Source organism: Dendropsophus ebraccatus, chromosome 13 (assembly GCF_027789765.1).
Source record: "Dendropsophus ebraccatus isolate aDenEbr1 chromosome 13, aDenEbr1.pat, whole genome shotgun sequence".
Lineage (NCBI taxonomy): Eukaryota > Metazoa > Chordata > Amphibia > Anura > Hylidae > Dendropsophus > Dendropsophus ebraccatus.
In genome coordinates this window covers 17271950-17291211 of record NC_091466.1, presented here as the reverse complement: position 1 = coordinate 17291211, position 19262 = coordinate 17271950, and the positions used below count along the sequence as shown (strand labels likewise).

The 19262-nt window shown below is 47.0% G+C and overlaps 2 protein-coding genes across 2 annotated transcripts in view; one reads left to right on the top strand and one right to left on the bottom strand.

Annotated features, from left to right (window-relative positions):
- The window catches only part of EIF2S1 (eukaryotic translation initiation factor 2 subunit alpha), a 465302-nt gene that overhangs the window by 10605 nt on the left and 435435 nt on the right, over positions 1 to 19262 (bottom strand). The gene's annotated exons all lie outside the window — the stretch shown is intronic.
- On the top strand, positions 406 to 17692 carry ATP6V1D (ATPase H+ transporting V1 subunit D). The gene is made up of 9 exons (XM_069949420.1): positions 406 to 517; positions 5629 to 5746; positions 8580 to 8659; positions 10273 to 10340; positions 12403 to 12447; positions 12595 to 12698; positions 13507 to 13573; positions 16001 to 16079; positions 17277 to 17692. The coding sequence occupies exons 1-9, from the start codon at positions 477 to 479 to the stop codon at positions 17413 to 17415; spliced, it is 741 nt and encodes a 246-aa protein (XP_069805521.1). The 5' UTR covers positions 406 to 476; the 3' UTR covers positions 17416 to 17692.

The following is a 19262-nucleotide window of genomic DNA, read 5'->3' as shown; positions in this document are numbered from 1 at the left end:
GAGACTACAGCGCATGCGTCACAGCCCGAGCGGAACTATAGAGACGGGACGTGTACAGAACGGCCTTTCACGGCGGCCATATTGGTTGTGGTAGACAATTCCCTAAGCTTGTTGCGTGTGAATAAACAGATGTGTTTTTTTTTTTGCACATTAAAATGGCAGTGTGGTTCACATGGAAAAAAATAATGGGTAGGAACCCTGAGTTACGTTCGAAGCGTAAACTCGCTAAAGCGACACATTGGAAGGGGAAATGGTTTAAAAACAGAACGGTAATACCCGTAATAGTGAGGCGACATTATATGACTGGATTTATACACTGCGTCACGTGATTTTGAAGCCGCTTTGCGAACGGGAAGAGGTCATGTGACTAATCAGGAGTCCCGCCCACTCTGCCGCACCACGTCACATGACCCAGCGCTCCTGCCCCGTGACTGCTACAGTGACAGCAGAAGCGGCCGAGCGGTGCAGAAGACAAGATGTCGGGCAAAGACAGGATCGAGGTGTTCCCGTCCCGGATGTACGTATACACGGCTCTGTGCTATGGAGGGGGTGGATTGTCTGCGGCCATTCTGGCTATAGATCTCTATGGTATTATTGTAATTGGGGCTTAAAGGGGATTTCCATCTTTAGAAAAAACTATGTAGCTGCCTGTCAGGTGACAGCCCCTTTAAATTTAGCTTGATTTCTATAAGATTTCCCATAAGGAAGACCCTTGACCTTCAGTACCCCCATATTAAAGGGGGTGGATCACTGGGGTCAGCGATCACTATGATCAGTGGCCACGAGAATGGAGTTGTTGCAGTGCAGGGTTATACCTATAGTTATAAGGGTGCTCCTATGGTTACAACTTGTCACCTATATCCAGGGATAGGTATGGGATCGATGAGGTTGGAGTTGGAGCCCCCGATCACAAGTAAGGGCGGCCATTGATCAGTGCTTAAAGGAATTATCCAGCGCTACAAAAACATGGCCACTTTCCCCCTACTGTTATCTCTAGTTTGGGTGGGGTTTTGAACTCAGTTCCATTGAAGTAAATGGAGCTTAATTGCAAACAGCACCTGAACTGGAGACAAGAGAGGGGGAAAAGTGGCCATGTTTTTGTAGCGCTGGATAATCCCTTTAAGCATGCGTGCTGTAGGGCGTTAAAGGGGCAGAAGCGTGCACGTTCCACCGCCACTCCGTTCTGACATCATTGATCAGACACTTATCCACATCTACATTGTTCCTGACTCATTGTAGCAACAGGTGGAGAGCCGCAGGTTGTCAGGGCATGATGGGAGTTGTAGTCTTGCACCATGTATACCACAATCAGTTCCCATCGGCTTCTGGGACTTCCTATATCCCAGTGTATGAAGAGCTCCCCTGTAACACTGCTCTGCCCTCTATTATTTTACCATATACAGGATTGTGTCCAGTGTCAACACCTCCATTGTGTCACTACTAAGGTTACATTGCTGAGCAGAGTGGGGGTCATCCTCAGATATTAGAGGGGGTCTCTTCTTCTAGGACCACCGAAGATGGCAGAACAGACCCCCAGTGTATTGTGGGGGATTTATACAGTCTTGTATTTCTATGATGGGGGTTGTTGTCTCCTCCTCCTCCTTCTTCCTTATTCCGCAGGACCTTAGAAAATAACATTTTCCTACTCCAGCATTTGCCATCGGCCGTGATCAGACTCATAACTGCATGGGGTCTGATGGACCCCTTACTATTGGCATAGTGGGCACCCATTAGAGCACTGTTCCCCAACCAGGGCATGATGGGAATCGTAGTCCTACAGCAGCTGGAGGGCTGAAGGTTTTCGAACAATACCCCTTTAATCCTCTAGAATCTAGGTCGCAACCTATTGGAGACACTTTGTATTTTAGGATTACATTATTATACATTGTTTTATTATAGAGTTGGTACAAGTGGATTTCAATAGTCATCCTGTAGGGGGCAGTAGATTGATCGCCCACCGTCATAAAGCAGGAATCACTGAGTAATGACACAGTAAACATAGGCTGTGTATACAGAAAACAAGCCCCATGGATGTTCTGGATCTGGCCGGGCGCAGGGTGATGTGACTGAGCACAATACAGCACAAACCGGCCCAGGGTGGACGGCCACATTCTCATGTAGTGTGGAGGAGAAACACCGAGATTAGCCAGCCTTCTTAAAGGGGCAGGAAACCGAAATACTATTGTGCTTTTACTTGTTGTGCAGTTTCGTCAGCATCTCTACAATACTGCAATAGTAATTCAAAACAAAACCTAAATAAAATACAAAAACTTAAAAAAAAAAAAAAAAAAAAAGTGTCCTGGCGCTTTTCTTTGGGCGCCTTGTTTCAGCAGCATGAATGTTGGTCCCAATTTATCGATGGACCACCCCACACTGGTGAAATGGAAGTTACGTTTAGTTTGCAGGAGCCTTATACCTGTGTAGTACATGGTGCTAGTTTAAAGGGGAACTCCAGTGAAACTTTTCTTCTTTTAAGTCAGGTAGTGTCAGAAAATTATATAGGTTTATAATTTACTCTTATTTCAAAATCGCAGGTATTCCAGTACTTATCAGCTGCTATATGCCCTGTATGTCCAGTCTGACACAGTGCTGCCACCTCTGTGCATGTCAGGAACTGTCCAGAGCAGGAGAGGTTTTCTATGGGGATTTGCTGCTGCTCTGGACAGTTCCTGACATGGACAGAGGTGGCAGCAGAGAGCACTGTGTCAGACTGGAAAAAATACACCACTTCCTGCAGGACATATGGCAGCTGATAAGTACTGAAACACTTGAGATTTTTACCCATCTTAGAGGGGACTGTGCCCAGGACTCCAGGTGTCGCTCACTTACTACAAAGAACTACAACAACCAACCCCTTTAAAGAAGATGGGGGGGGGGGACTTTAAAGGGGTGATCATGGGAATGGAGGAAACCAATGTGAGCTGGAAATACCCCTTTAGGGTGCGTTCACACCTACAGGATCTGCAGCTGATTTTCTGCAGCAGATTTCAGTTAAATAACTGAACACAGCATCAGATTTGATGCTGTGTTCAGTTATTTAACTGAAATCTGCTGCAGAAAATCAGCTGCAGATCCTGTAGGTGTGAACGCACCCTTAAGAGGATTGTTCTGTGTATAGCAGCGAAGGCTTCCATGTAATCATATGTTCTGTTTGCTGGATAAAGCTTTCTTTGTTATAAGAATAGGAGGATGTTACAGGAATCTGTACACGGAGCCTGATATATACTGCTTGGTGTCTATACAGACTGTAGTCGGTGTCAGCAGCCCCTCCCCTCTATGGGTCCGTGACCCCCACTGATCAGATACCTATGACCTGTCATTTTAGTGTGTAGAAGGAAACCCCCTTTAAGGTGACCCCCCCCCCCACCTAGGGATTTCCCTAGGAAAGCTTGAAATAAGGACAGGATCCCTGTGTGGGGGGCACTGCCGTATAACCACACTATGACCCATAGAAAACATTGACTATGGAAACGTTGCCCATAGCAACCAGACTGGGGCCTAGAGGCCTAAATAAAAATGAAAGCCACAACATGATTGGTTGCTATGGGCAACTGCTCTCCTGTTGTATTACGTACCCCCAAATAATGTCTTCCTATAGCCCCCTTGTGTATTACCATGACAACCACTAGGCTTCTTCAGTCAGATTGAGGAACTATAATGTAGGAAGTGTCTCTGCTCCTGGTCCTAAGACTCCAACCCTCCATGACACAAACATTCTGTCATACTATATATATGCAATACTGGTCACTAATATGGCTGCCGCCATGATGTGAGCGGCATTAGACAACCCCTTTAAGAAGTGCCTACAGTTGTAGGAGATTATCACCTATTCTGGATTACTGGATGCTGAATTAAAGGGATTTCACTGTAGATAGTTAGCAGCATTGGATGGGGAAAGCGGCATACAGACTATGAAGAGTACAGATTCTAGATGGTGTGAACATACTCTAAGCATATTGATAAATGGCGATAATATGAATGTATTACTGATATTGATGGGTGTGATCCCAATGCAGTAGGGATCTACAGTAATACAGAACACCAAGCGAAAATATTTTTCTTTCAAATCAACTGGTGTCAGAAAGTTATTTACGGTACTTCTATTAAAAAATCTCAAGTCTTCCAGTACTTTTCAGCTGCTGTATGTCCTGCAGGAAATGTTGTTTTATTTTCAGTCTGACACAGTGCTCTCTGCTGACATCTCTGGCCGAGTCAGGAACTGTCCAGAGCAGGAGGGGTTTTCTATGGGGATTCATAAAAAAACGAGACAAAGAGATGTCAGCAGAGAGCACTGTGTCAGACTGAAAATAAAACAACATTTCCTGCATGACATACAGCAGCTAATAAGTATGGGAAGACTTGAGATTTTTTTTAATAGAAATAAATTACAAATCTATATAACTTTCTGATCTCAGTTGATTTGAAAGAAAAATTTTTTCGCTGGACAACCCCTTTAATGGGCACTTTCCTTCTGCAAATTGGATATAAGTAGCGTTACTGTCGCTTTAAAAAACTTTTGACGTGTTCGACAAGTTTTGATGTGTCTGTTTGTTGAGACCCCCGCTGATTGCTATATAGAGCCGGAAGAAGCAGGCGGCTGAACGTCACTCCACTTATGATGGAGGCTATGTCCTGCAGTGACAGAGATCGCCATAAAGCGCTCCTGACTCCGTCTTGTGATCGTCAGGGGTCTGACCGCTTGGATCCCAACCATGGGACGGTAACGCTTTAACATTAGCTCCGTCCACAGGAGTGTATGTAATAAGGATGGTAAATACGTGTGTGAGAGAGCGGACTAAGACTATATCACTAGGTGGTGTGAAATCTAGATGTGGTTGTTTTTATGTCCTGAAGATGTGGAAAGTTTTGGTTGCAGAGACTGAAGTGATGAAATCCAGTGTACTGCGCTGTAGATGGAGTTGGCGCTATAAGTACCAGCGCCTAGGATCTCCAGAATGAAGGGGATGGTCTGGGTGGAGAACGTAGAGCTCCAGACACACACACAAACTCACACTCACACACTCTTCTATGGCTGTTCTTGAACATGATCAGGGGTCTACTCCTGCCCTGCTTCCTTCATTAAAGGGGTACTCCAGCGAAAAAAAAAGTTATACAGATTTGTAAATTACTTCTATTTAAAACTCTCCAGTCTTCCAGCACTTATCAGCTGCTGTACGTCCTGCAGGAAGTGATGTATTCTTTTCAGTCTGACACAGTGCTCTCTGCTGCCACCTCTGTCCAGAGCAATAGCAAATCCCCATAGAAAACCTATAATGTTCTCCAAACTGGAAAGAATACACCACTTCCTGCAGGACATACAGCAGCTGATAAGTACTCAAAGACTGGAGATTTTTAAACAGAAGTAAATTACAAATCTCTGGCACTTTCATTTGAAATAAAAAAAAAAAAAAAAAAAAAAACATTATTAATAACGGAGCCACCTGAACGGAGATCCCTGCAAGCTGGGGAATAAAAGCCGCTACCCTGTGCTTGTTCTCCTGATCGGAGTTGGTCACAGCAGTGAGACCCCAGCCATGTCTCTGTGACCAAATGTAATATATATAGACATTTCTTGCACTGTGTACTTTTTTAACCATTTTAACTTCTTTTCCTTCAAATTTTTCTTAGGGCTCAGACCATCATGAAGGCTCGCTTGAAAGGCGCCCAAACAGGACGCAACCTGCTGAAGAAGAAGTCTGATGCCTTAACCATGCGCTTCCGACAGATCCTTAAGAAAATTATAGAGGTAAGATGTGCTGTGTGTCCGTGGCTCAGAGGGCCTACAGAATCCCTAGCTGACACTTTAAGGGGAAATACACACTAGACTGGTTTATTGTGTGGATTTGGGAAACTCCTTGGCAATATAGTGACATAAATTGACATGGTAAATCAATGCCGCAGGTCAGTGCCAGATTGGAGAAATGAAATCACATCTTTGCCAGTCCTGTGATCGGCTGTGGAATCCTGCACAAAATCCAGAGCAAATCCATCTAATGTGCATTTACCCTAAGAAATTCAAATATTCCATTACATTAAGAATCAGTAAGTAAAGAAGGGCTCCCATCTGGACATGTATGGCATACCCACAGGATACTTCCATAGGATACATGTCTGATAAACAAATGGCTCCAATTTCTGGTTGCAGAAATATGTCTCTTAAAAGACAAGAAGGAAAATGACAAAAGCAATAAAATTAAACTTGCCCATGCCTTCAAGGGTTAACAAGAGCATTACCTCTGAGACGGTATACATCAGTATGTTACCTCTAGGACAGCAGAGATCAGTGCAGTACCTCTAGGGGCGCCATAGCTGAGCGCGTCACCTCTAGGGGCGCCATAGCTGAGCGCGTCACCTCTAGGGGCGCCATAGCTGAGCGCGTCCCCTCTAGGGGCGCTATTGCTGAGCGCGTCACCTCTAGGGGCGCCATAGCTGAGCGCGTCACCTCTAGGGGCGCCATAGCTGAGCGCGTCACCTCTAGAGGCGCCATAGCTGAGCGCGTCCCCTCTAGGGGCGCCATTGCTGAGAGCGTCACCTCTAGGGGCGCTATTGCTGAGAGCGTCACCTCTAGGGGCGCTATTGCTGAGAGCGTCACCTCTAGGGGCGCCATAGCTGAGCGCGTCACCTCTAGGGGCGCCATAGCTGAGCGCGTCGCCTCTAGGGGCGCCATAGCTGAGCGCGTCGCCTCTAGGGGCGCCATAGCTGAGCGCGTCGCCTCTAGGGGCGCCATAGCTGAGCGCGTCGCCTCTAGGGGCGCCATAGCTGAGCGCGTCGCCTCTAGGGGCGCCATAGCTGAGCGCGTCGCCTCTAGGGGCGCCATAGCTGAGCGCGTCGCCTCTAGGGGCGCCATAGCTGAGCGCGTCGCCTCTAGGGGCGCCATAGCTGAGCGCGTCGCCTCTAGGGGCGCCATAGCTGAGCGCGTCGCCTCTAGGGGCGCCATAGCTGAGCGCGTCGCCTCTAGGGGCGCCATAGCTGAGCGCGTCGCCTCTAGGGGCGCCATAGCTGAGCGCGTCGCCTCTAGGGGCGCCATAGCTGAGCGCGTCGCCTCTAGGGGCGCCATAGCTGAGCGCGTCGCCTCTAGGGGCGCCATAGCTGAGCGCGTCGCCTCTAGGGGCGCCATAGCTGAGCGCGTCGCCTCTAGGGGCGCCATAGCTGAGCGCGTCGCCTCTAGGGGCGCCATAGCTGAGCGCGTCGCCTCTAGGGGCGCCATAGCTGAGCGCGTCGCCTCTAGGGGCGCCATAGCTGAGCGCGTCGCCTCTAGGGGCGCCATAGCTGAGCGCGTCGCCTCTAGGGGCGCCATAGCTGAGCGCGTCGCCTCTAGGGGCGCCATAGCTGAGCGCGTCGCCTCTAGGGGCGCCATAGCTGAGCGCGTCGCCTCTAGGGGCGCCATAGCTGAGCGCGTCGCCTCTAGGGGCGCCATAGCTGAGCGCGTCGCCTCTAGGGGCGCCATAGCTGAGCGCGTCGCCTCTAGGGGCGCCATAGCTGAGCGCGTCGCCTCTAGGGGCGCCATAGCTGAGCGCGTCGCCTCTAGGGGCGCCATAGCTGAGCGCGTCGCCTCTAGGGGCGCCATAGCTGAGCGCGTCGCCTCTAGGGGCGCCATAGCTGAGCGCGACGCCTCTAGGGGCGCCATAGCTGAGCGCGTCGCCTCTAGGGGCGCCATAGCTGAGCGCGTCGCCTCTAGGGGCGCCATAGCTGAGCGCGTCGCCTCTAGGGGCGCCATAGCTGAGCGCGTCGCCTCTAGGGGCGCCATAGCTGAGCGCGTCGCCTCTAGGGGCGCCATAGCTGAGCGCGTCGCCTCTAGGGGCGCCATAGCTGAGCGCGTCGCCTCTAGGGGCGCCATAGCTGAGCGCGTCGCCTCTAGGGGCGCCATAGCTGAGCGCGTCGCCTCTAGGGGTGCCATAGCTGAGCGCGTCGCCTCTAGGGGCGCCATAGCTGAGCGCGTCGCCTCTAGGGGCGCCATAGCTGAGCGCGTCGCCTCTAGGGGCGCCATAGCTGAGCGCGTCGCCTCTAGGGGCGCCATAGCTGAGCGCGTCGCCTCTAGGGGCGCCATAGCTGAGCGCGTCGCCTCTAGGGGCGCCATAGCTGAGCGCGTCGCCTCTAGGGGCGCCATAGCTGAGCGCGTCGCCTCTAGGGGCGCCATAGCTGAGCGCGTCGCCTCTAGGGGCGCCATAGCTGAGCGCGTCGCCTCTAGGGGCGCCATAGCTGAGCGCGTCGCCTCTAGGGGCGCCATAGCTGAGCGCGTCGCCTCTAGGGGCGCCATAGCTGAGCGCGTCGCCTCTAGGGGCGCCATAGCTGAGCGCGTCGCCTCTAGGGGCGCCATAGCTGAGCGCGTCGCCTCTAGGGCGCTATAGCTGAGCGCGTCGCCTCTAGGGCGCTATAGCTGAGCGCGTCGCCTCTAGGGCGCTATAGCTGAGCGCGTCGCCTCTAGGGCGCTATAGCTGAGCGCGTCGCCTCTAGGGCGCTATAGCTGAGTGCATAGGGTGGTATTGATCAGTGCAGTACCTCTAGGATGGTATATATTAATGATATCATGGCTGGTATAAAAAGTGACACTGATTTTCTCATGGATGTTTGTGTTGTAGACCAAGATGCTGATGGGAGAGGTTATGAGGGAAGCCGCCTTCTCACTCGCTGAAGCCAAATTCACAGCAGGAGATTTCAGGTATTGTATTCCTGCCTTGTTTCTACTGTGATGCCCAAGATATATGGCTATTGAAGCATAGGGGGAGGGGTTCAAGGATAGGCAGATGTTTAAGATGGTATTAACAGGAGGTGACATCTGGCTAACAAATTAAAGGGATAATGGTAATAAATGGTAATAAAGAAAAACTTTTGATATATTGCCACCCTATACAACATAATAAAGATGCCATTGTCCCTCTTCACGCTCCCTTGGTGTCCCCTGGCAGCATCACAAGGCCCCTCCCTGAACAATCCTTCCAAGACGCACTCTTTTCACCATTGACAGCCCGCTCAGCCACTGGCCTTGGCGTTGTCCTGTCTCAATCACTGATTGGCTGGCTGAGCTGGCAGTCACTGGCGAGTCCATCTGTAAAGTGGCAGGGGGAGCATTCACTAGGAGACCCCGAGATGCTGCAGGAGGACAATGGAGGAGCGTGGTGAAGTAAGAATAGCATGTTTATTGTGTTGCAAAGAAGGACAGCAAAAATTCTAAAGTTTTTATTGTCAGAGTACCCCTTTAAGTGTATAGACCAGTATCCTATGTGACATGCACTATCATGGGCTGAGCGGCTGGATCACTACTGTGAGCTCAAGGCTCACAGTAGTACAGAGGTCATCACCAATAGTGAGGGGTCGACGGTAACCTTGGTTGTATCTGAATTGAATGGATTGGCCATCGGTTATCTTAGTGGTCTTGATATGTGGACATTTCTGAGGTCTCCTAGGACTGTATCTATCTGTTCTAGGCAACCAGAGCACCAGACTAAGCGAATTAATGGTTGATCCTTTTGATCCAGATGCAGTCATAGTTACAGTAGTAGATTTGCTTACCTCTGCTCATCACCATTGGGCCCAGTAATAACATATTGTGAAGATTATAGTTGGTTTGATTTCTTATGTCGTTTGATATTACAAAAACATGGCCACTTTTCCCCCCTCTCTTGTCTCCAGTTCAGGTGTGATTTGAAATTAAGCTCCATTTACTTCAATGGAACTGAGTTTCAAACCCCAAAAGTGGCAAATGGCAAAAGTGGCCATGCTTTGTTAGTGCTGGATAATCCCTTTAATATCTTCATATATTGGTGATCAGAAGAGGGCCAGTATTCCTGTTGAAGCTAGCTATGTGTACACTAGTACCTGGGAGGTCCGATCTGCTAAGTGACTATACACATGAAGGGAAAGTCAGACATATGTGCTTGTCCAGCTGTCTCATGTATATGTTATGCATGCTCTCCTCTGAGGGAAGGATCAAGCTTTCATTTGATAGCTGTGTATGGGCAGCTTAAAGGGGTTATCCAGCGCAACAAAAACATGGCCACTTTTCCCCCTACTGTTGTCTCCAGTTCAGGTGCAGTTTGCAATTAAGCTCCATTCACTTCAATGGAACTGAGTTTCAAAACCCTACCCAATCTGGAGACAACAGTAGGGGGAAAGTGGCCATGTATTTGTAGCGCTGGATAACCCCTTTAACCGCTGTCTAGTATCATGAGTCATGAATATAGTCATAGTCTGCTCATTTGTGTTTACTCCTTGAAGTGTTGTTAGGTCTGTTTAACACTGAACTTGGCCTAACCCAGTCTTTCCCATCAACAGTACAACGGTGATCCAGAACGTAAATAAAGCCCAGGTCAAAGTCAGAGCAAAGAGGGACAATGTAGCAGGTAATGACTAATTTATATCACATACACATTGTAATTGGGGGTCCAGATTAACAAAGGAAGGGGGAGCGTCATTGCCGGTCCCTGCAGTGCTGTATTCTGGGCATGTGGTTATACACCTCCGGGCTCTTAAAGGGGTTATCCAGCGCTACAAAAACATGACCGCTTTTCCCCCTCTCTTGTTTCCAGTTCAGGTGTGGTTTGCAATTAAGCTCCATTTACTTCAATGGAACTGAGTTTAAAACCCCACCCAATCTGGAGACAAGAGAGGGGGACAAGTGGCCATGTTTTTGTAGCGCTGGATAAGCCCTTTTAGCTTATTGTGCATGCCCAGACTATGATCAGCTCATGGCAAAGGCTGTGGCACTTGGGTGATTGCCGTGACCTCTTCCTTACCAGGTGTAGATTAGTACATAGTGTAGCAGCTGTGCCCGGTAGTACATGGAACTCGGTCCCACTCACTCGAATAGGACTGAGCTGCAGTGTACAAAAAGTGTATTGCCAGACAGGTGGGTCCACAGAAGCTGTGTCAACGCAATTTATTCTGGAAGTTGGCTGTATTATACAGATGACCATTTACTTTAATGGTCAGGACTGGAAATAACTCAGATCCTGGATATTTAACCACTTAGAAGCCACTGATATAAGCAAGAATGGCATCTAGATGGCTACACAGAGGGAGGGGGCTTACTCCATCACTCTAAGTGCCAATGGGTTACTATGGATGTAAGATAAATGACAACCCCCATTGGTGGCATGTACAGCATTAATGGACTGAATGGTATAGAGATGTACTTTTAGAGAACTCTTCTGGGTGCCCATTAATGGTTGATATTCATCACTATAAAGAACACATTACCCTCTTCGTTACTGCAGTATACATACATTGGTCATGAGAGTGTATATGGAGCACTGCTGATGACTGACATTAGCATTAGCGCTGATGTCAATTATTTAGCCTTTTTAAATGTTGCGGTGGATAGCGAGCACAGCATTCAAATAGTTAAATGACGGGTGCAGCACCTGTCGATTGTTTTGTTTAGTTGGCTCCCCTGCAGGGTACCAATTGGTTACTGTGGCAGCTAGAGGCCTTTACTAGGGGTCATTTTCTGCCATAGAGACTTTGCTAATAGAGTCTGGCTCAGAGCAGCGATCCAGCCACCATAAGGCTATATTCACACAACGTAAGTGTCATATTAATCACAGCCATTGTTGCATTGCACAACCTATGTGCAGTGCAGTTAGAGGGAATCCCGAACGGAGTGTATACACATAGTGTACACTCCGTCCGGGATCGCTAGCAGCGCCACAAAAAACTGACACGTCAGTTTTCTGCAGTCCCTATTCAGTCCCTGTCAGTTCACGCAATAGAACGCGCGGCTCCGGCCGCACAGTCCAATGTGTGCAGTGGGGAATTCGGATGTGCCCGCATCTGAATTCAGCAGCAGTGAAGATCATCCGGCAGGTACTGCAGTATCGGCCGGGATGATCTTCTCTGACACCACATTGCATGGATCAGTATAAGCAATCTGACCATTGCTCATGAAAGTTCTCTATGGGCATTTAAAAAAAATAAAATACATAATAAAAGCATACTTGAAGGGGTATTCCAGGGAAAATTTACTTTGACCTGCGGATCTATTCATTCCAATGGAGTGACGGAAAGAGCAATGTACTCGGCTCTTTCCGTCGCTCCATAGCAATGAATAGAGCTGTGGGTTACGTGCCAACCTGGGGCTCTAGTCTTAACAGAGACCGCGGTGTCCGATACAGAGATTGCCGGGGGGGGGGGGGGGGGTCAGTGGGTCACGTGCCAACCCCCCACGATCACCTACTTTTCCCCTATGCTTTGGATAAAGGAAAATTTAATTTTTCCTGGAGTACCCCTTTAAGCAAAAGCTGGGTAATGGCACTGTCCCACAGAGTGCAGTGTCAGCTTTACCGTGTCTTGTATGTCATAAGAGTCTCAATAGTATTCTCTTTCTCCTCTTGGATTAGGCGACTTCTCTCCCTGATATAACATATGTCGGACAGGCCGCACACTGACTCTTCTTTCTTCCTCCAGGTGTGACATTACCAGTGTTTGAACATTACCAGGAAGGAGGAGACAGTGAGTATAGAAGAGAAACACTTCACCCTATTTGTGCCATACAAAGCTTATCCTTATACACTCGCTTCACTTCTACAGCTTTGCTTGTATTTGTAGTCCTCCTTTACCCTGTGATGTGTTCTCTTTATAACTCCTTGTATCCAACAGGTTACGAATTAACGGGTCTTGCGAGGGGCGGAGAACAACTCGCAAAACTGAAGAGGAACTATGCAAAGGCCGTGGAGCTGCTGGTGGAACTGGCCTCATTGCAGGTATATAGCTTTACATAGTATGAACATAGGTACATGAACAGACATTGTGTAGACCCACAACTTTTGATGCCATTACCTATTTGAATTATTATGGGTAGAGATAAATGGGCAGTCAAACTTGCCGCCCTCTAGCTAAAGCTTTGGCTGTCCAGGTATTATGGGAATTGTAGATTTGCAACAGCTGTAGGGGTTCTAGTTTGACACCTGTGAGATAATTAAAGCGACTCTGTACCCACAATCTGTCCCCCCCCCATCCACTTGTACCATCAGATAGCTGCTTTTAATCCAAGATCTGTCCTGGGGTCCGTTCAGCAGGGGATGCAGTTATTGTCCTAAAAAACAACTTTTAAACTGGCAGCGCTGTGTCTAACGGCCGGGCTTACATTTGTATATGCATTAGGCTGGCACAATGGAACCGAGTTGAAAAACCCATATCCAAACTGGGAACAAGAGTGGTGCTGTTTCTGGAAGAAAGCGGCCATGTTCTTCTAATCCTGGATAACCCTCTTATACACATCAGCACTGCACATCTCCCTGGTTATCAGTCTGGAGCCCATTGTTTGCTTCTGATAGCGTTGCCTATAATGGATACAGTTGTTTCCGCTTCTCAGGAATAGCTGTGTCTGGGTTTGAAGCCTTTGAATGTAAACCTGTGTGTTGTCACTCACTGACAGCAAACTGATATACAGAAAATGTTGGAGTATAAAATATATACGAAAAGTGTCAAACTTTTCCTTTACATAGTAATTAAGCCAATATAATAGTAAAGATGAGTAACCACTATTCCATTCTCTGTACATTACCGTAGACTTCATTTGTCACCTTGGATGAAGCCATTAAAATCACAAACCGACGTGTTAACGCCATCGAACACGGTAAGGAAGCAAACTTGTCTTATCATTCTGGTTGGGAATATTTTTTTCCTCCTCCATCTTTCAGTCCTGTAGTAAAAAGGCATTTTACTTATACCCTGCAAGGATCACTATGGGGCAAATCTACAATGAAGAGCAGTAGCGCTCAGTGACGTTGCACTCAGTGAATAGAGAGAGTGACGATGCACAATGCAGCCATCTACTAGACCCAGCGATCACATGATTGCAGGAAGTCCCACAGCATGCCGGTGCGGGGTCTTAGCAAACCTAGTTCAGCTCTGCCTATTGTCACCACAGGGGGGCTGTTTTCTTTTATTCCTGGGGCTCCTAGTAATTCCCCATATAGGATATGTTCACATGTGCAGATTTTCTGCAACTGATTGTATATAGACTTGATTTGTTTCCGTGCAGAAACACTGCACATTTTCTGCATAAGATCTGCAGCCATCCCTCATGTGAACATACCTTTAGGCTGGGTTCACACTACGTATATTTCAGTCAGTATTGTGGTCCTCATATTGCAACCAAAACCAGGAGTGGATTAAAAATACAGAAAGGATCTGTTCACACAATGGTGAAATTGAGTGGATGGCCGCCATATAACAGTAAATAACGGCCATTATTTCAATATAACAGCCGTTGTTCTAAAATAACAGCAAATATTTGCCATTAAATGGCGGCCATCCACTCAATTTCAACATTGTGTGAACAGATCCTTTCTGTGTTTTTAATCCACTCCTGGTTTTGGTTGCAATATGAGGACCACAATACTGACTGAAATATACATATACTGACTGAAATATACGTAGCGTGAACGCAGCCTTAGGGTGTGTGTGTGTGTATGTGTATATATATATATATATATATATATATATATATATATATATATATATATATATATATATATATATATATATATATATATATATATCCTACATAAGAACATCACACATATGATCAATCAATAATGATTGCTCAAAAATAATTTAAAAATCACAAAGTTTATTTAAGACACATCAGTTTCCCATAAAACATACCTTTAGGGTGTGTTAACACAAAGGAATAGGCGAAGAAATGAAGAGGAAAGTTTTCTGCATTGAAATTCTTGGCCTATTTAGATCTGGCGGAATTTTAGCCCCCATTGACTTCTATAGGATTCCTCTAGCAGAAGCCATCCAACGAATTTACATGTCAATTCTTTAGGTGGAAAGTGGATCTGCGGCAGAAAATTCTGCTTGGAAATTCTGCAGTGTGAACAACAGAGCGGAAATTCCATTTAACACAATGGGGCATTGTTCTGTTCATATTTTACAGGAGGATTTTTAAGCGGAAATTAAGAGCGGATTCTGCTTCAAATTCCTTGCTTATTCCTTAGGGTATGAGGAATGAGAAAAAGTGAACTCCCATAGAGTTCTATGGAATTTCGCCAGCGCAATCCGCCCAAAGAATTGACATGTCAATTCTTTGAGGAAAGAGCGGATCTATGGTGGAAAATTCCGCATGGAAATTCCATTGTGTGCATGAACAGAAGGAAATCCCATTTTGCTCTCTGGAAAGGAGCAATGTTGCATTTAAACGGGCGGATTCCGCACACTTTTTGTCGTAGAGTCCGCGATAATTGCTCAGTGTACACACACCCTTACAGTGGAAAACGTCAAACTGAAGTATGAATGTCTCCCCTAGGACTTCTGATGACCTCACGGGAAACATCATGTACAAAACATATGTTAAATTCTTTTTCACATGTCCTAAAGACTAGTCCAAAAAAAATAATATATATATATATTATTTTTTTTTGGGGGGGGGGGGGGGGGGGGGGTGGGGGGGTGTTGCGGGTGAGCACAGGGGTCCGGTGGATGATCACTGGGGGGGGGAGGGGAGGAGGGGGGTTGGGGCACAATGTGTGTGTGTGTGGGGGGGGGGGGGGGGGTCTCAGGGGCAGAGAGGGGGGGGTTACACAGTGCTGGTGACCTGGGGGGAGGGAAACAGTGATGAGCAGCAGCTGCCAGTGTCCTCCCTCACTTCAGTGGACTGGGTTGGAAGCGCTAACCTGGCCCATTGAAGAGACGGAGGACACGTGATCCCGACTCGGAGGGTGGGTGCCAGGAGCGGGGAGTGGAGACGGGTTGGACTGGGATTTGATCATTCTATGCGTTTAGTGGGGATGAATGCATCTAGATAACAGCAAAACTGTGCAGAATCCATAATGGATTGATATTGGAAAGATGGAAAGCTATGGGTGGGCAACGTATTAATGCACATATAATTTGGGGGGGAATACCCCTTTAATGGTGTCTGCCTTCCTCAGGATCAGCTGGGCTTTGTTACATCGATGAACATTCATATAGTTACAAACATAGGAGAATCTTTGTTGTTTGAAATGAAGAAGACTGTTTGGCCATCATTAACGTTCTTCTTTCCTCTTCCCAGTCATTATACCTAAAATTGAGCGCACACTGTCCTACATTATTACTGAGCTGGACGAGCGTGAGCGAGAAGAGTTCTACAGGTAAGCGTCACTACCTATCCACTCTGTATGGGGAGGCCTCTCGGGAGAACAGTCACTGTATTGAATACCTCATTCATACAGACCACTACTGGTAACATGTAGGTTTGCTACCAGTTCATACTAGATGTTACTAGAACTGCTATCGTAGGAGACCAAAAGTGCAGTTTAGTTCTGTATTGTCATTTGTATTATAACATGTCAAAGGTAAGATCGAATCAGGGAGGGAAGGGCAAGGCTGCCTGATCCAAGTGATAGCAGGAACAGTGAGATCTGATGGGCAGCTGGGGAGTGGAGTACACCGCCACTAGCTTTCCCTGGCTATAACTTGCAGTCACAGTGGGTCTTGGGACTGAACGACATGTCCAGAGTTAGTACAAATAACACTTCGAAATTTTTTTGAGATTTTAAAGGGGTAGTGCGGCGCTAAAAAATTATTCACAGAACAACACACATTACAAAGTTATACAACTTTGTAATGTATGTTATGTCTGTGAATGGCCCGCTTCCCGTGTCCTACAACCCCCGCACGTGTACCCGGAAGTGTGTGGTGCATTATACATTACCTGATCAGTGTTGCGCATGTCCTCCATCTTGTGCCAAACGTCATCTCCGGCCGGCCAAAGTTATGCTCAGCCAATCGCAGCTGAGCACAGGTATGACGCGGCAGAGGGAGGACGGCGGCAGCGATTCGGCCGGCCGAAGATGTCGTTTGGCACAAGATGGAGGACATGCGCAACACGGATCAGGTAATGTATAATGCACCAACACTTCCGGGTACACGGGCGGGGGTGGTGGGACACGGGGAAGGGGGCCATTCACAGACATAACATACATTACAAAGTTGTATAACTTTGTAATGTGTGTTATTCTGTGAATAATTTTTTAGCGCCGCACTACCCCTTTAATATTCATCGCCTATCTCCACCCCACCCCCCAACAATAAAAGGGGTGCACCATAGGCCCATACTAATCTGACATCCTAAAATGTCTGCATGGTAAATGGAGCCCAAGGGGAAGAGTCACGGACATGGATAGAGGTGACCAGGGACATAGCTGCTAACAATGGCGGCTGTAAGTTAGCTACTTCCTGGAACCAGCTACAAGAGACCCAGCAGGGTAGGATTGGAACTGACTGACACAGGAAGAGGAGGAACTGATGAAATGAGAATTTTATTTCTTGTTCTTTGTATAAACCAGATTAAAAAAGATCCAAGAGAAGAAGAAAATAATCAAAGAAAAGGCAGAGAAGGAGCGAGCAGCGTGGAATAACGCCCAGGCCTCTGAACCCGTCAATCTCCTCGCTGAGGACCGAGATGAAGACTTACTGTTTGACTAGTCCGGGCCGCATCAGAACTCTCACAGTTGTAATATCATGCATTGTCTTGACCTGTATTCCAGGAGATGTCATTCTAAAAAGGTGCTTGATGCCCTCAGCATATGACACCCAGCACTGTGCCCAGTGTAAGGGCAATGGTCTTCAGTACAATATTATCTGTAGTGCTAACCTAAGGTACACCCCTCCCCTCATCCTTATAATGTGGAGACGCCTGAACGTTTTTAAGTTATTGTGCTATTGTCTTTTGTGTCAGTAAAAAGTACAGTGGTGTACAGAATCCTGGTGTCATCGTCTATCGTGTTCTGCGCATTCTCCAAAGTGTTTCTGTGGTGGACCCCCATGTAACATCTAGATAGGCAGGACTCCTGATGGATGTGAAACATGTGATGAAGTCCACCAGAGGTCACTATAGAGGTGTTCTCTATTGTTAAACATACAAAGATGCAATCTCCATACTCAGTTACTGTAAGGGTGCGTTCACACCTACAGGATCTGCAGCTGATTTTCTGCAGCAGATTTCAGTTAAATAACTGAACACAGCATCAAATCTGATGTTGTGTTCAGTTATTTAACTGAAATCTGCTGCAGAAAATCAGCTGCAGATCCTGTAGGTGTGAACGCACCATAAGAATGTATTTTAAAAAGTTTCTTTTATCATCTGTATTTATAAAGCTTTAGCTTCCTGAGGTCAGGGTTACATAGCAACTTTAGCCCAAAAAATAAAAAACAGGTCAGGTTGGCCAAGTAGCAGGGCCGTGACCACTGAATTACCGCTACTTTAAGTGAATTGGTTCGTGTTGCGACCTGTAAGGGGCCATGACCTGAAATTGAATATCCATCCAGGATCATGTCACCTAACCTAAAACTGGAAGTCGCCAGTTAAAGAATTTGTTTCGAACATCTCCCCTCCATGAGAATTTATAAATCATTCCGTTATCCTTGAGAAACGAGGTTGCCATCTGTATAACTTAGCAAGCTAGACTCCACGTTCAGCCATCCAGGGCCTATGGCTGTATCCATGGTTGTTCCAGACTTCCCAGGGCTGCATCCAACTTCTTCAGCCACTGGTATTGAAATGCCAAACAATCGTACTCAAGCATGCTCAAGTAGCGCACATCTTATGTAATGAAAAATGGTTTTGGATTACAAAAAAATCCAGATTAGATCAACCAAGCGCATAATCTATTTGTTTCAAACATGGTCAAAACAGTAAAATGATTTTTTTTTTTCACTAGATGACACTTCAGGTGTTCAGCACTAGGGGGCACCAGGTACACGTTCCACAAAACTTACACTCATTGAGTGCTTTCTGGGAATATTTCACCTCCACTCTGGTGACCAGTGTAGTTGGCACCTACATAGGGGTAATTTTGCAAGGCTTTAAATTTTTTTTTTTCTTTTTTTTTTTTTTTGCGCTCCTCATGTTACTGAAAGATTTGTGACTTTTCCTTTCTTGTGCAAACATTTTTGACTTTTTGATTTTCTACACCAGTTTTCTGGTGTAAGCATTAATAAATTTCCCCCATAGTATTTTTGCAGTCTACCCTACTAACACCCAGGAAAGGGGAGGGTGGCTGTGTGGAGGGTGCATGATCTCTGCACGTGCGAATCATAGCTGAAATCTGTCAGCTCCGAGCTGCTGTAAATCTCAGCAAGTGCACATGTACATGGGTCCCTCTACTGCCAGTTCACAATGTGTTGGGAACTGCAGGGTCATTTAAGCCCTGCAGTTCTGGACCTCCTGCTGTAATGCTGCTGCACTGCACGGCACGAATCACCTAGCCGGATATAGAGATGAGCATTAACAGCACTAATTTACGGGTACGTTCGAACTCGAACCTTCTGCA

Coding starts and splice junctions, on each gene's coding strand:
- ATP6V1D (XM_069949420.1), top strand. CDS start 477: ATGTCGGGCAAAGACAGGATCGAGGTGTTCCCGTCCCGGAT. Junction 8,660..10,272: donor TTCACAGCAGGAGATTTCAG/GTATTGTATTCC, acceptor TCCCATCAACAG/TACAACGGTGATCCAGAACG. Junction 13,574..16,000: donor TGTTAACGCCATCGAACACG/GTAAGGAAGCAA, acceptor TCCTCTTCCCAG/TCATTATACCTAAAATTGAG.